The sequence below is a fragment of the Lepidothrix coronata genome, unplaced genomic scaffold, assembly GCF_001604755.1.
Source record: "Lepidothrix coronata isolate B3197 unplaced genomic scaffold, Lepidothrix_coronata-1.0 Scaffold85, whole genome shotgun sequence".
NCBI lineage: Eukaryota > Metazoa > Chordata > Aves > Passeriformes > Pipridae > Lepidothrix > Lepidothrix coronata.
This window is the reverse complement of record NW_016690265.1, coordinates 818,607-833,241: the sequence shown is the minus strand read 5'-3', so window position 1 is coordinate 833,241 and position 14,635 is coordinate 818,607. Positions and strand designations below refer to the sequence as shown.

At 39.8% G+C, this 14,635-nt stretch overlaps 1 protein-coding gene across 5 annotated transcripts in view; it reads left to right on the top strand.

Annotated features, from left to right (window-relative positions):
- Window positions 1-14,635, top strand: part of CTBP1 (C-terminal binding protein 1) — a 182,626-nt gene that overhangs the window by 54,653 nt on the left and 113,338 nt on the right. The window contains exon 1 of one of the 5 annotated variants that reach the window (XM_017820693.1): window positions 10,431-10,497. The exons of 3 other annotated variants lie outside the window; for them this stretch is intronic. In XM_017820693.1, the coding sequence (XP_017676182.1) occupies window positions 10,452-10,497 (46 nt within the window). In that variant the 5' untranslated portion in view covers window positions 10,431-10,451. One more of the 5 variants, XM_017820700.1, reaches the window with a different exon arrangement.

Genomic DNA, 14,635 nt, shown 5'->3' with positions numbered 1-14,635 from the left:
TTAATTATGTTTTCTATTTACACAGTGCGTTATAATGACAAACTGAGTTTCCTAATGTACCAATATCTTCATGTCACCAGAGCACTGGGAATATTATTGCTCCTTTCTCTTCCTCCACCAAGTCAAAACCATTTTTTAAAGTTTTTAATTAACAAGGTGGAGTTTGAGAAATGAAGAGGCCGAAATATATTTTTTGAAGATGAGAAATCTTTCCTCCCCCCCATTTGGAATGGCAGAAATGTGCATCAGGGCCTTACTGGTTGAGGTAGATGTTCTTAAAATGATGTTACAGCTGCAACTCAGACACCTGGTTTCAGTGGTGCCCTGTTTAAATCTCAGATTTGGCTTCAAAACGTTTTGAGTAATTTTTTTGGTGTGATGTAAATTACTTTCTGCTGATTACAACTTCTTTTTGCCTCTACTAATAGTTTGTTTGTCATGTGTTAAAAAAATAACAGTGTAGGTTGAAACTGTAGAAAACTAACAGTCGTCTACACAGATTTATAGTATATAAATTACAAACTGCAAGGTCTTTTTATAGGATTATATTTGACAAGGATAATAGTGTTGATTTAACAGTCTAGGTTTCTCCATGACATTTGACTTGATATCATACAACATTTTAATTAGAAAACCAGAATGATGCAAAATGAAGACTGTAAAGATTAAGTGGATTAAAAACGGGCAGTTTGCACTAGAGTCCTGTAGAGAATAATTTTTTGTCTTGATCCTTGCTGACATTTTTATCCATGATATGGAAAGGAATTGTCAAGACATCATTGATGATGTTTGTAGTTGAGACAAAGACGGAAATTACTGAAGAGAGGAAGTCGTAGACACAGATGGCTCTGGATCACCTGGTTTAATGGGGTTAGTTTAATACATGATTTAATAAATTGGAGGATGAAGTCTGATGCACAGAAGCAAAAGCTGCATGTCATACTTGCAGTGGTGGGTCAACTCAGTAAGCAGTGGCTCTGAATTAGAATGGGTTAGTAGATGAGTGTGACCTTCAGAGCTTTGGCCAAAATGAGATACTGCTCCTGTTTCAGGCACAGGGAATTGCTTCTCCTGTGGGACTGAGATGTGGGTCCCTCCATCAGGTTGGAAAAGTTTTGGAATAGATGCACAGGAATGATTTAAAGGCCTGGGAAACATCTCATCTGAGACAGAGATAAAAAAGAGAGAAAAAAATAGTCTAAATTATCACGAGTTAGACAAATTCAAGATAGAGATGAGGTGATAATTTTTAACCCCAAGAGTAACCCCTCAGTTTATAGTTGCTGAGAGGGGTGCAGAGGGTGACTAACAGCCCAGAGAGCAATGGGATGAATGTGCAAGAGTTTGAGGATGGAAGCAGGTGTTTCTTAGCAGCAGAAGGCAGAGGTCCTGTCACCTGTAGCTCCTTACACAGGAGCTCTCAGTGACAGGACCATCATCTAGTGGGTTCTACATGGAAAGGAGTGGAAATGCTTTAAGATAAAGTGTGTGTGTTGAAATAGAAAAGGTGAGGGAGGGTGAACTGTGCAGTGGCAGGTGGGAGAGGAGGGCTGCAGGGAGATTTTCTGCCGTTTTCTGACTTTTCATGAATGAGAACCTTGATGCCTTAAGAGAAAAGAAGCAAGCAAAACCCAACAAAAATTATGTACATTTTAAATAGTGCCACTTCCTAGATGTGAGGAAGAAAACCCACTGAGTTTCAGAATTTGACAGTTAAGAAAGTGAGTGGCCAAACAGTTTATGCTGTTTCTGTTGCCTCACTGAATCTAGCTCTGGGAAGCTTTGTGACCATTCCCCAAAAATCTGTAATATTCAGAAACCATATATAGTTTGGCTGGCCTCACCCTGAATTGCAGTAGCTGCTCACAACTGCTCTGGGACTGCTGAATTGTTAGAAGTGACTGAATTCAGCTGCCCAGGGGTCGGGGCAAGGAAATCTCCATTACAGCATCTTCAAATTTGCCGAGTTAAGAAAACACGATGGGAACTGATGAGCTGGATTCCCACAGCCGGTCCCTCCCCTGGGGTCCATGGCAGCATGGGTGGTTTGGCATGTGAGTGAGATTATTATTTTTATTATTGCTTTAAAGCTGATATTAAATCAAAGATTGTACAGGGGCTTCTGCCAAACAAAACAAAAACATTTACAATCCAAGTGGGGCCCTTCAGGGGTGCGTCAGAAATGAAAGTTTCCAAAATTATTCAAGTGTACATGAAACAGCTGGAACTGCTTTGGGTTATGTTCTTGCTGTTTTGAAGTAATGCTATGAAAATCAAATATGCTTATTAGTTTCATAAGCTTTGTGCAAGAGTTTCACTAGGACTATTTAATAAGCAGTTTGCATTTGGAGATCTCTCTCGCAGTTTTAACGTCTCTGACGTACATCGCTGCAAACAAGTTCTGAAATCAGAGATGGAATCTTCTACTGAAAATTAAGCTCCAATTAATTTCAATTGGAAGGAAACAAGCACTTCAGAGAACTGTATTCTGAGAATGAAGCATTTATTATTGTTTAAAAGCTTGGGGATATCCTGCTTGGAAGAAGTTGGGAGTTCACTGGCACCCACCGGCTTTCTCCTCCCTCCCTTGAGCCAGGGAGTTTGGTCTTGTTTTTTGGTGCAGTCGTTTAAAGGGATTTTTGTAAAGCAAAAGGAGCCCTCAGCATTTGTATTTATTAAATGCAGTAGTGATAAAAAAAAATGATGTGAGCATAGCAGGTAGGTGTAACCTCCAGATCATTTGCAGGGAAGAAATAGGCTGGTTTTCATTAGATCTCGCTTCAGTCAGCTCTGTAATTAGGAAAATAAAAACCCAAAGCAGAAACACCAGAAAATCAGCATAAGGATTTTTAGTGGAAGGGCCATAAAGTTTGCAGTTAACATTTTAGAAGGCTGATCAGGACCCGGCACTCACCACAAGTCTTCACGGCACAGGCAAAGATGATTTTTCACTTTGTGGAAGCAGACGCCATCCACCCATTTCCTGAAAGCACCTTTTGTAGGTGCGTTTTAAATAATTGGAAATCAAGAAACACAATTTTTCTCTTTTTTATGGGTTTCCTAAAATACCTCTCGTGAGCTATTTCTTGTTGTCTTGAGGGAGGAGGCAGCAAAGGAGTTGCCATGGCGATGCGATTTCGGTTCCATCGCCAGTCAATACAGCAGTGCTGTGTTACAGGCTTGGCCCATCTGTTCCCCTCGGTGGAGACCCCATTCAGCTGGAGGTTTCTTTTGTGTTCGCAAAGTGGGGTAATAAGTGACCTTTTATTATAGGTGGAATCACTGTGTGGGTGGAAAATAACTTCTTTCAGATGTGGATGCTTTCTTTACAAGGGAGGTGTGTGTGTGGAAATAGGCTTATTTTAAAATTCAAAATCGAATTACCAAAAGCCTTTCTGATGTAATATTTCTTCAGGACTAATCTGCAAATCCAGTTCAGAATTGCAAAGAGCCCATTGAGCCCAGTGCTTGAATGAGCAAATATGTTCTGTATCACAGCACTGGTTTCACTCTCTTACTTTTAACTAGAGCTGTTTTAAAGAATGTCAAGTCATGAGATTTTTTTTAACTTCTCGGTGGAACTTGTAACTGAAAACCAAAAAAAAAACTAGGGAGAGGGGAGAATAAGGTTTTTCCCACCAATTAAGAACCCAACAGTAGCACCATTCATGGCTTTTGCTGTTCCCTGAGGCTTTAGCTTAAAAAGGTGAGCAGCACCGATGGGGATGGAGGCATTGCCAGGAGGGCCGGAGTGCTCAGCCCCTCTGGCTGGAAGGAAAATCAATCACGGTTTGCCGGGGTTGTGCAACCCTGACCCTGTGTACATCCCAGTTATTGCCTTTTGGGGACAGGCTTGTTTTTCTCTCTGCTAAAATGTCCCGTGCTCCTTGCTTAATTTCCCAGAAAGGGAATCAATGCATAGTTTTTTTTTTCTTTATTTTTTTTTCCTCCCTACATTTGATACCATCATATGGTAAATATTAAGTTCTTTGTTTTTCTACTTTGGAAAAAAAAAAAGTACTTTATTTTCTTAAACTTAGAGTAGTAAGAGTCTGCATGGTAGTGGCGCCATGGCAGACATGCTGCAGAACAAACAACTGGCAAAGTTTGGATCTAAAAAAAATCTGAATTTAGGCAGACCTTAAAAAGATTAAATGTTAAATACGGAAAAGTATATTTTTTAAAAAACCAACTGGATGCAGGTGAAGGAAAAAAAAATGGGATTTCCATGACAATTCTCCATTTCTCAGTATCCTGCCTATTTGTTCATGGGTGAAGAGGAGGTTGGACCTGAGTTTTCTGGATGTTGTTGGGTTGCAGCACAGAGGAGAGCAAGCAAGCCCTGTCTTCTCTAGGTTTGGACCACGGTGGCAACTTCTCAGCAGAGGATGAACTGGTTGCTCCTGTCAACATGATCTCTAGTGCTCACATGAGCTGTCACTGAATTTGCTTTTTCATCTGGGTGCAGAGCCCTTTTGGGTCAGTGGGGATGGCCACTGGTGTTCCACTGGATTAGTATTGACCAACCCAGGATTGGGGGCCTGACTGAGAAGGTCTTGATAATGAGCTATGTGGGGATGGAGATTGAAGAGGAATGGCTGTTATTTGTTACGAAGCGTTCATCAGCAATCATAAGCAATATCTCCATTTTTAATTTTCTGATTTATAAAAACAGAATCTGCATAAATGGTGTGTTATTGTACAGCAGCCCCATCTAATTGAGCCTCTTGCTTATAAAAGGTAATTAAATACAGACTGTAATTAATGAATAAGGGTGGAACGTGATCGGCAGTGGATCCATAACCAGTTGTGTCTGTTGCTTCACAGGCTACCAGTTAGTGCAGACACTGGTGTGGATGTAGAGCTGCCCAGGAGGAGCCAGGCCCTGCTCACTGTCGATACTGCATGTCCAGTCTGGGTGTGAAGGTGTTTCAGCTCCATCATTAGAGTTTTAATACAGAGCAAATGTGCTCAGTGACTTCGATTTTTACCATGTCTGAGCTTTACGTGTTCACAGAATAGAGAACCACGGAGGCACAATGTAACTTTAGTTCCTTTGGAGATTTTTTAAAAGATGTAGTTGACTTTAGTTACCAAAACCTTAACTTTCATGCAAAGTTAAAATGAGGGTTGCACTAAGCCATTTCATGCCTTTTTTGTTAATTCATGTGGAAATTACCAACCCCCCGGTGTTTTAGTTGGATGTATAGTACTTTTTGATAGTACCTCCTTGATTTTGTCCCAGGTGGAGCAAGACTTGGATTAGCGAGGTTTGGAGTTGATTTCTATTTTACTTTAATATTTGTTACCTTCTTTTGGTTGAAAATACATTGTCTGCACAAATCTGAGTTGTCTAAAATATTCCAACAAACTGTTTAAGTAATGACTGTGTTAATATTGCATCAAGGAACTGTATTTCATATTTTATATTTTTTGTGTTGTAAAGAGACACATGGGTGGACAAACACATCCCCCTGTGTTGAAGAGGGATGTGGGACTTGGAATCTGTTCAGTGCAGCACTTGGCACTGAGCTGGACCTTCACTTTTTGTAACTGGTGTAGAATATCCTTGTTAAATTTGGTTTAACATTATGGTTTCTGAGACCAGAGTTGACCGTTAGGTCACTGAAGAGAACAGATGTTTAAAAAACTCCCCCAGCTCTGGCAGATAGTGATAACTTCCAGTGATGTCTGTTGGTCTTAGACCTAACTTCCATTCAGTAGCTGAATCTTTGCTAATAACTTATATATTCAAAAGATACAACCTTTTTCTGTAGCATTATCAGACCCGGTAATATGGAGGTGGTTTTTTTTTAAAATTGTATTATGGTAAAAATTCCCACTTATTGTAAAGAAATTCTGAACAGACGAGAGGCATTTTTCTTTTTCCGGTTCTTTTTATTAAATGAAATTTGAGTTCCATTAGTTATCTTTGAAATTGAAATTTTTTAGTTTCTCTGTTCTTGTATCCAGGGCTCACACGGAATAAAACTCTACTGTGCAGTACAGTAGTGTTTGGTTTTTTTTGACAGCTTTGCCAGGAAAAGATTGTCTGTTTGTTCTCGTACGATTTTCAAGTTACACTTGTCACTCTGTGGGCATTGGAACCAGCAGCAGCTAAATGCCAACCAAAAATACTCCTGCAGGCACTCAGGCACTTGATTCTCTCTCCCTTTCTCTCTCTTTCTCTGTCAATGCCATTAATTCCTTGTAGTTGCAAGGAAAATGAGGCGATGCAGAGAGTGGGGGCGTTCTCAGGAGGCAGCCCCAGCTGTGGAGTTGCACCACAGAGCTTCAGCCTGTCCAACACGCCGTGATACTGGACTCGTAATACAAGATGCTTCAGTTGTGTTAACAAAAAGCACAGCAGCCACACAAGGAAATACTGTATTTTTTAAGACAAGCGATTCAGAATGATTAAATGTGGACTGAAATTGCTGAATAAGGATGAACTGTAGAAAGGAGCTCTTTGGACATCCTTTTGGGTGCATTTTCTACCACCCCTCATAGTCAGTGTGCAGATGTTCCCCGTTCCAGGCGGTGCTTCCACTCTTGATGTTTCTGTTTGGACTTTGTCGTTCCCAAGAGTACTAATACTATTTGACAGTATTATTTAGTGGTTGAGCAGATAATAATTTATTTTTGAGATTTATTTAAAACCCCTTAATTTTCCAATTTTGTGTGTTGCTCCAGGGTGAGGGTCAGTCTCTTTTCCCAAGTAACAAGTGACAGGACAAGAGGAAATGGCCTCAGGTTGTGCCAGGGGAGGTTTGGGTTGGATATTAGGAAAAATTACCTCACTGAAAGGGTTATCAGGCATTGGAACGGGCTGCCCAGGGCAGTGGTGGAGTCACCATCACTGGAGGGATTTAAAAGATGTGTGGATGTGGCACTTGGGGACGTGGGTTAGTGGTGGCCTTGGCAGTGCTGGGTTAACAGATGGACTCGATGATCTTACAGGTCTTTTCCAACCGGGACAATTTCCTGATTCTATGAGTGGCTCCTGCACAGGCACACAGAGTACCTCTGAGAGGCACCTGGGTGCCTGTCCTGTCCCCTCCTTGGGGACCTGAACACCAGGCTGGGTGGCAAGCACTGCCACCACAGTGGTGGCATTTAGACCACCTTAGCTTGGCAGACATTCTGGACTGGCTGCCACCGTTTGATTTAATAGTATTGACTTCCAGATTGTTTCTTTTTAAGAAACGATAATTTGTTCAAAACATAAACCTGTTTTTTCTTCTTATGCCTGTGACTTCCCAACCATCTCCGATTGCTGCTCAGGAGCTGTTTGCCAATAACTTCTTTGTTTTCTTCGTAGAAAAATATGTAGGTGTTAAAATTGCTTCAGCAAAAAAATCAATTTCAATTAGTCTCTGCTTTGTTAGCCATTAGCGCTTCTGGGGAAGACGTTCAGTGAGAGAAACAGGAGGTTTTTAGCTTTGTCACAGGATACTGGTAGAGACGTTGCAAATGGCTTCATCCAGAGGATGGACACAAAGAAACAAATAAGACTTTTCATTGACCTGAATTCTGTTCAGAGAAGCTCATGTGACATAGATATATCTGTTTGCACAAGGAGAGAAATCATCCAGCCTGGCTTCTGTAAGGAGAGCGCACATAGGAGATATTTTTCTACTAAGTTTCTGACATTGTGTTTCAGCTCAGATGAACTCGGAGATCTATTGAGAATAGGAAGTAGAGATCACAAAACTATTTCTAGATGATAGTACAGGGTTTGATTCTATTGGAAAATAAGGTTGTCGAATGGCATTACTACAGCACTTAGAGAGTTTATAAAAATGAATTATAGATCAGATGGGGGATTGTATTTGGAAATGTGCATTTATGTCATATGTGCTGTGGCAGTAAATACTTCATGAATGCCAGGATTTCAAATTAAATGTCTGGTAATAGAAATGTGCTTCTATAATGCCAATTCCTGCCATTGAATTCAAAGTGAGAGACTTCCAAATACCTTCTTGTTTTACACACTGTTAAGTAAAAGTAACCTTTGTTAAGCAAGTAGACAGCTGACTCTTAAATAACCCCCTAAGACATTGCAAGTACTTTCTTAACTGTGCTCTTTTGCATTTTACAGATGGGTTTTTTTACAGTTAGTTATTCTAGAATTTTACAAGCGGCAGGGATGTGTATACGAACTGATAGATTTCGTAGAGTTTGTGTAAAATTTGTTTTAACACGGCTCTGGACTTTGTATACCTCTCTCTGGTAGGAAAATCAACAATTTTTCCTTGCAATTTTGTCTGAATTTTCTGCCAGCCATTTCACCTGAAAACCTGAAGCTGTGGAAATGTGAGTTATAGGGTAATAAATACGTCTGCCTGATGGGGACCCCACCTTTTGCGGTGAAGCGAGCCCAGATGCAGCTGAAGTTAGTCTGAGCTGCCCGCAAAAACCCCTTGCAGAAAGTCTGAACGCAGACCAGAGCTTTATTTATCTAGCAGGAGATCTCCATAGCACAAGTAAACACCTTGCCAGGTAAGTGGTGCTGGCAGCAGTGCAGGAGAGTTACTGGGTATCTCTCTGTGGTATTTATTAAGTGTATTTTGCAGCTCCCACAAACAGACCGAGCTGGTTTTAAATTAACAGCTTAAATGCCTCAGCCCTTTGCAAGAGCTGAGTCTGAACGAGCTGTGTCTGCACTAAGGCAGCTTCTTGGGTGGCTTTTGCAGCTCCCACTGCCCTCCCTGCAGTGCTCTCACACCTCCCCAGGTATGGCCCACAGACGGGAGGGGAGCACGACATCCTTGATCGATGGCTACCAGCATCCTGTTAACATCAGCATGTCAGCTGGTCATGTGAAATGAGAACCACGGGCAAAAGAACAAGATACTGAGCTTATATACACATATATATAATATATATATATTTTATATACATATATATTTTATATATACATATATATTTTATATGTATGTATAAATGCTCACACATATCAAAATAAATATATGTGAATATATATGTATAAGTGCTCACACATATATAAAAATAAATTTATGTGAATATATATTACCATTTTATATATATATATAAATACAGCCAGTTTAATATAAGAAATTAGAAATTATTCTGCCCTCGGAGCATGACTTATTACAAGTAAAATAGTCCTCTGCAGCTCAATTGCTTCTTTGATTGTTGCTTGATGTGGCAGATAAACTTTGATTAATCAATGGTTTTATTTAGTTAGTTGTAACGTACGATGAAGTTGTGTGATACCAAGTTTTAAAGGTGGGAACTGCACTTACCTGAGTTGGAAGTATTTTCAAGAGATTTTTTTTTTTTCTTTTTAGTTAAGAGTGGTCTTGTTCCTAGTCACCTAATTTAAAGGAATAGTCACGCAATCAGTCATCTAATTGAAAGAAATAACAGCTTAGATAATAAGAAAAATCTGCTTTTCGTTCTGCAAAGTTTATAGTTAATATTGGCAAGTTTTCCCAGCTCCATTGTTTTTTCTGCTGAAATATTAGACCTGAGTGGGGAGTCGATAGCAGCAGAATATCTGAGCAGCCCTGAGGGGCTGAGTGGAGCAGTTCCAGATGCTGGAGAAATTTTTTTATTTTCTCGTATTTTGTAAGGGACCAGTTGTGGTACTGTAATTATTTTGAGAACTTCAGGGAGACTTGTTTCAAAACGAACATTTGCTCATGTGGAATCTCTTCTGTACCTTGGGCTGGGGGGGAAGGGTTTCTTTGCTCAAAAGAAGTAATTATAAAAATTTTAATAAAAGGAAGAGAAGTCTGTCTCATGTTTAAGACCTTTTTGAATCTTCAGAATTTCACATACATTATCTTGTTATTTCTCTGTCAAATTTAATTCCTGACCAGATTCTTCATACCCATACCTACTGCTTTCCTTTTAAATCCCTGGAGAGCAATCTATTTTATATATACCAGCCCCTTTACTCATTGCAGCTCTTGCAAGCAGAATTAAGATGCCTCAGAAGGATGCAGGAAGAATGAAGAGCAGCAGATTTTCCACAGCTCTCGTTGCACCTCTCATGCCACGAGACCCGTGTGCTCCTGCCGAGGCTCCACAGCTGAGTTAGCCTGGGCAAAGCTTTTTTTTCCTGGGATTTTCCTTTCTGGCACCTTTTTCACCAGCTGTCTCTGACAAATACTTGGGCATTCCTGTTTTCCCACAAGTGCTTGCCAGTTCTGTGTGTTGTAGCTAATTTAGGCATTATCCTGTATTATATATTATTATAGGTAACTCCTTAAGAATTTGGGTCAACACAATATCAATTTTCTTTCCTGGCCAGGAGCAGATTTTTAAATTAATTTTTTTTTAAAATATTTATTAAATTTCCAAATTTGGAATTGCCAAATTGGTATTTCCAAATGCAAACCAAAAAGTTAAATTTTAACTCGAGATGACAACACATTTCTCAGCACTTGGGTGGTGTGTACTTGGATGCAAGGCAGAGAGTGATGGTGGTAAAAGCTGTTTGCACAATCCCCCACCAGGAACAAACAGGTATAAGCCATGCAGTGGTGCTGTGGGAAGGAAGGGAAAATGGAGGGGCTTGGCTGATGCCGTGGATTTTTCTTTGGTTATGGGCACCATCTCCATTCATACACATACAGGTCACACACACCTGCTTCTCCTGCTGCTGGTTAAACCAAGGTCTTGACTCACTCACTGGGTTGCTCACAGAGGAGGAAATCAGGTATGAGCATTTTATATACCTCTAATTAACATTATGATACCTGTGGCCTCTGAAATCTGGCTAATCAGGGTCTCATCTGGTTTGTTAGCAGCTTCTGGCTTTTTCTGTGTCTGTAAGCATTTGGCTTTCCAGCTCTGGAGCCTCTCTGATTAACCATCCTGGATGCTAACTTTGGGGGTTTAATTATCTTCCTAAAAGCCAGCATGTTGTTACCTTTTTAGAAACACACGCTCAGTTCTTACGCAGATGTTGCTCTTAAAATCTATTTTTGTAAACATCCTTTTTTGGGGGGCCAAGAGGTTTCTGATAGCTATATATAGCTCTGTGTGATTTCCTGGGGGGGCAGCAGCAGTAAATCAAGCCCCATCAGTCAGGTATTCATCCCTCCTGCAGCTCCCAGTTCTCCTGAGAAAGTTGAAAGAATCATGAATTAAATTACACTTAATTGATAATGAATTTAAATTCATTCAGTTTATTTCAATTTCTTCTGCTGCTTGGAAAGTAATTTTAAATGAAGGATGCAGATTCGTGCAGAGATCACGATGTCTCAGAAAACACTAAAATAGGGATGCTGAATGATGCATTTAACTGATGATTGAAAAATTTGATGGAATCTTGTGGAAAGGGTGGAAGTACTTATACTTTCTGCATCTGTGACTTACAAAGCCAGTATAAACTGAAAGGTGTTTTTTACATCTTGGTGTTTCTCACATGCAGGTCAGCAGATTATAATTACTCCTAGTACCTGCTCATGATTTAATATCTAATTTTTTTTCTTTTGGAGATGTATTGCTTCTTCCTGCTGCCCAAGAAAACTGAGGCAAAAATTACTCATTTCTCTTTCTTGGTACATAAATTTTTTTGTTAGTTGTCTATGCTAAGACTTTGGTTTTCTCCAGCTGAGGTGTGAATGTCATCAAGTGATGTAATGGGATTCTGTAGGTGATAGCCATAACATATCTGTATACCATTCAGGAAACTTATACATGCCTTTGCAGATTCCAGCTGTGTAAGAACAGCCTGGGGGTAAATCTTACAGGCATAAAAATGTCATATCTGCAGGAGTTTTCTGTCCTGCATGTGCAGGTGAAGAGAAGCTCCAGGAGCGAGCAACTCCACATATAAATCTCAGAAATGGGTTGGGTGTTTTGGGCACCACATTGCCCAAAACCCATTGTTGGGTGTCTTGTGAGTTAATCCTTCCTAGTGTCCATGACTGCTCTTTATGGATCCATGCAAGTTGTGTGCACTTCCAAAATAGGGGAAACTTCCTGAAAGTAAAACTTTAAAAAAAGTGTCAAGTTCCAGCCAGGGTCAAGCACTGCAGTGAAGATGTTCTGGGATATTTGGAGAGCTGTTCTGGTCATGGTCCTGACCATAGATCATGAAAGAAAAGTAAATCCAGACCAGTCCTGTTTCCTATTTGAAGTGTTGTTTTTTTTTCCCATTAGTCGCGTTCTGTTTATTTGAGGTGGACCTGTGAGTTTTCACAGGGAGGGGAAGCTGATAGAGCAGTTGTAACACACATTGCAATAGCCGGAAATCATACTTTTATGATTTTATGCTAGTCTTTTGTTTTAGAGTTTTAATTTTTAATTCCCATCTTTGTTTTTACTTTCAGTTATGTAAAATTCACTGGTTTATATAGTGAAAGTTTAAAGTTTTGAAGCTTTGACTCGTGGGTTACCAAATATTTAAGATTTTTTTTTTTTTTTAAACCAAGCAATACAGAAAGCAAAACCCCTTCCCATCAGCTGTGCTCTCTGTTAACTTCTTTGGGCTCCAGCTAAAACAGAACAGGCAAATCAATAATTGCTGTTTAATAATGTGTTGGTAATAATGCAGCTGCTGGAATGTGAAGGGTCAACCTTTTTGCCTTGCTGGAGTTGTATTCCTTATGTGCCACAGGTAACTGTTGAGTGAGTTATCTGTTGAGATCTGTTGTTTATTTTATGGGTGGTCAGAATCAAACAGAAAGCTTTGGATGAAGTGTGAGCTGACAGATTCAGAGATGTGCAAAGAGTTCATCACTTCCTGCCTCGTGTTATTTTATCAAACAATTAACAAATCCTGGTACAAAATATTCACATATTTAAAAAAGACCCTATCCCAGTCCTCCTGCAGCTGGATAAATAGTGTAAAGCTCTTGCAGCTACTGAATCAAGTTAATTTGGGCTTTTTAAAATATATCTGGAGACTCTGGGTGGTTCAGCATCAGTGCCTGCGAGCGAGTGGTGATGAATGGGGTTTTATGTGCTTTTGGAGCAAGGCTTGGAAGGGCGTTTCGAGTTTCTGTGATGTTATTCCTGAAGTTTTTGATAGAAGAAGCTTTTTGATACGGAGCCTGTGCAGGCAGTGATCAGCCTCCCTGGGAGGGGGTAATTCCGGAGCCCTTTTGGCTGTGCCTCGTGTCTGTGGTTGACTGGCTGATGAGCACCATGTTTTCATGGCTTCATTTTGCTCATTTTTGGTACCTTTCTCATACAATCATGACATATTCGATTCTTCTTTTTTTGCTGATACATGAATTTCCAACTGGTTTTAAGTTCCTGTTATGCATCAGATGTATTACTGCATACATCAGAAATGTTTTAGTGGGCAAGGACTGAAGCCAACACTGATGAACTTGCTTTTTAGAGAGAAGCAACTTCCAACTAGATATCATGAGTCAATCTATGCCAATGATGTTGGACTGTTTTGGGGCTTTTTGGGAAGGGAAGGAAACGGTGGAATACTCAAAAGTGGTGTAAGGAACATTTTTTTAAGGAAAATTTCCATATTTTTCTAAAGCAGAGTAAAGTTTTGCACAGATGTTTTGAGGTGATTCCTGGGGATTTGCTTTCACCTTGTGTAAAGAACAAACTTGGATAGTGAAGTAAAGCAAAGCAGTGTATTTATTAAATACAGAAAATGAATGTTGGTGCTTGATTAAGGTTGAGAAGTGAAACAGGTAAAAACTTTTGTCATTTAACGCTACATTAGCTGAAACATTAGCATGACTAGTTAGTGTCTATTTACAAGTAAATATAGTGGGTTAAAATTTAGTGAATGCAAACAGCACTGCTAAAAATATTGCTGAAAATATAGCTTATATTAAATGAGATGGAGTTAATCTTGGTGTAGGAGTCCACTATGAGGTGGGGTTTGCATTTCTTATATTGCTTTCTGCAAACATGCCATTGATGAACTTAACTAACTTTTCTTCCACTTTATCCTGCTTCTTCTGTGAAGGTGATTCAGAGTGTACAAATGCCCATTGGATGTAGTTAGAAGAAAATCAGTAATTAATACAATCCTGTACCAGGGCCTATCAGCCCATGTGGCAGGAGGCTGCACTGAAGTGCTTGTGATTAGAAATTTTTCATTTCCTTCACTGTTGCAAAATTTCCCTGGGTTTATTTCCAACTTTCAACACCTCTTTCCTGGATGCATTTCCATCTTTAGCACTGTCTGCACTAAAAGAAGGGGAATGGAAAGCTGGGGAAGGGAAAAAAAGCTTGTGAGAAGTGTGAAACAAACCCACTATAATTTAACCGAGGAAGGACCTGACAGAGGCTCCCCTGTCTGCTTATGCTGCAGGTGGCTTTTTGTTCAAAGCACTGTGGAATACCATGCAAAGGCAGTTTTGAACTTTATAATCCATCCAATTGTCTAAAGGTCTCGGCAATCGTCCTTTTTTAGCAAGTTCTGTGAAACGAGCCAAATGCACTGTTGGTGTTCTTTCATTTTGAAGTTGAGCCACTGTTTAATTCTGTAAGCAGAATTCTTTCAAATGCAACGTTGCATTTTCATCTCAATTACACTGTTGCATGATTTTATCTGGGGTGAGTTGAAAATAACTTTTTAGAAGTGGTTGGACTGATTTTATTCAAATTTTCCAAAGTTTTTGCTTCACATGAAGCTGCCTGCCCTCATTGTCCACACCTCATCTCTGCTTATATTCCA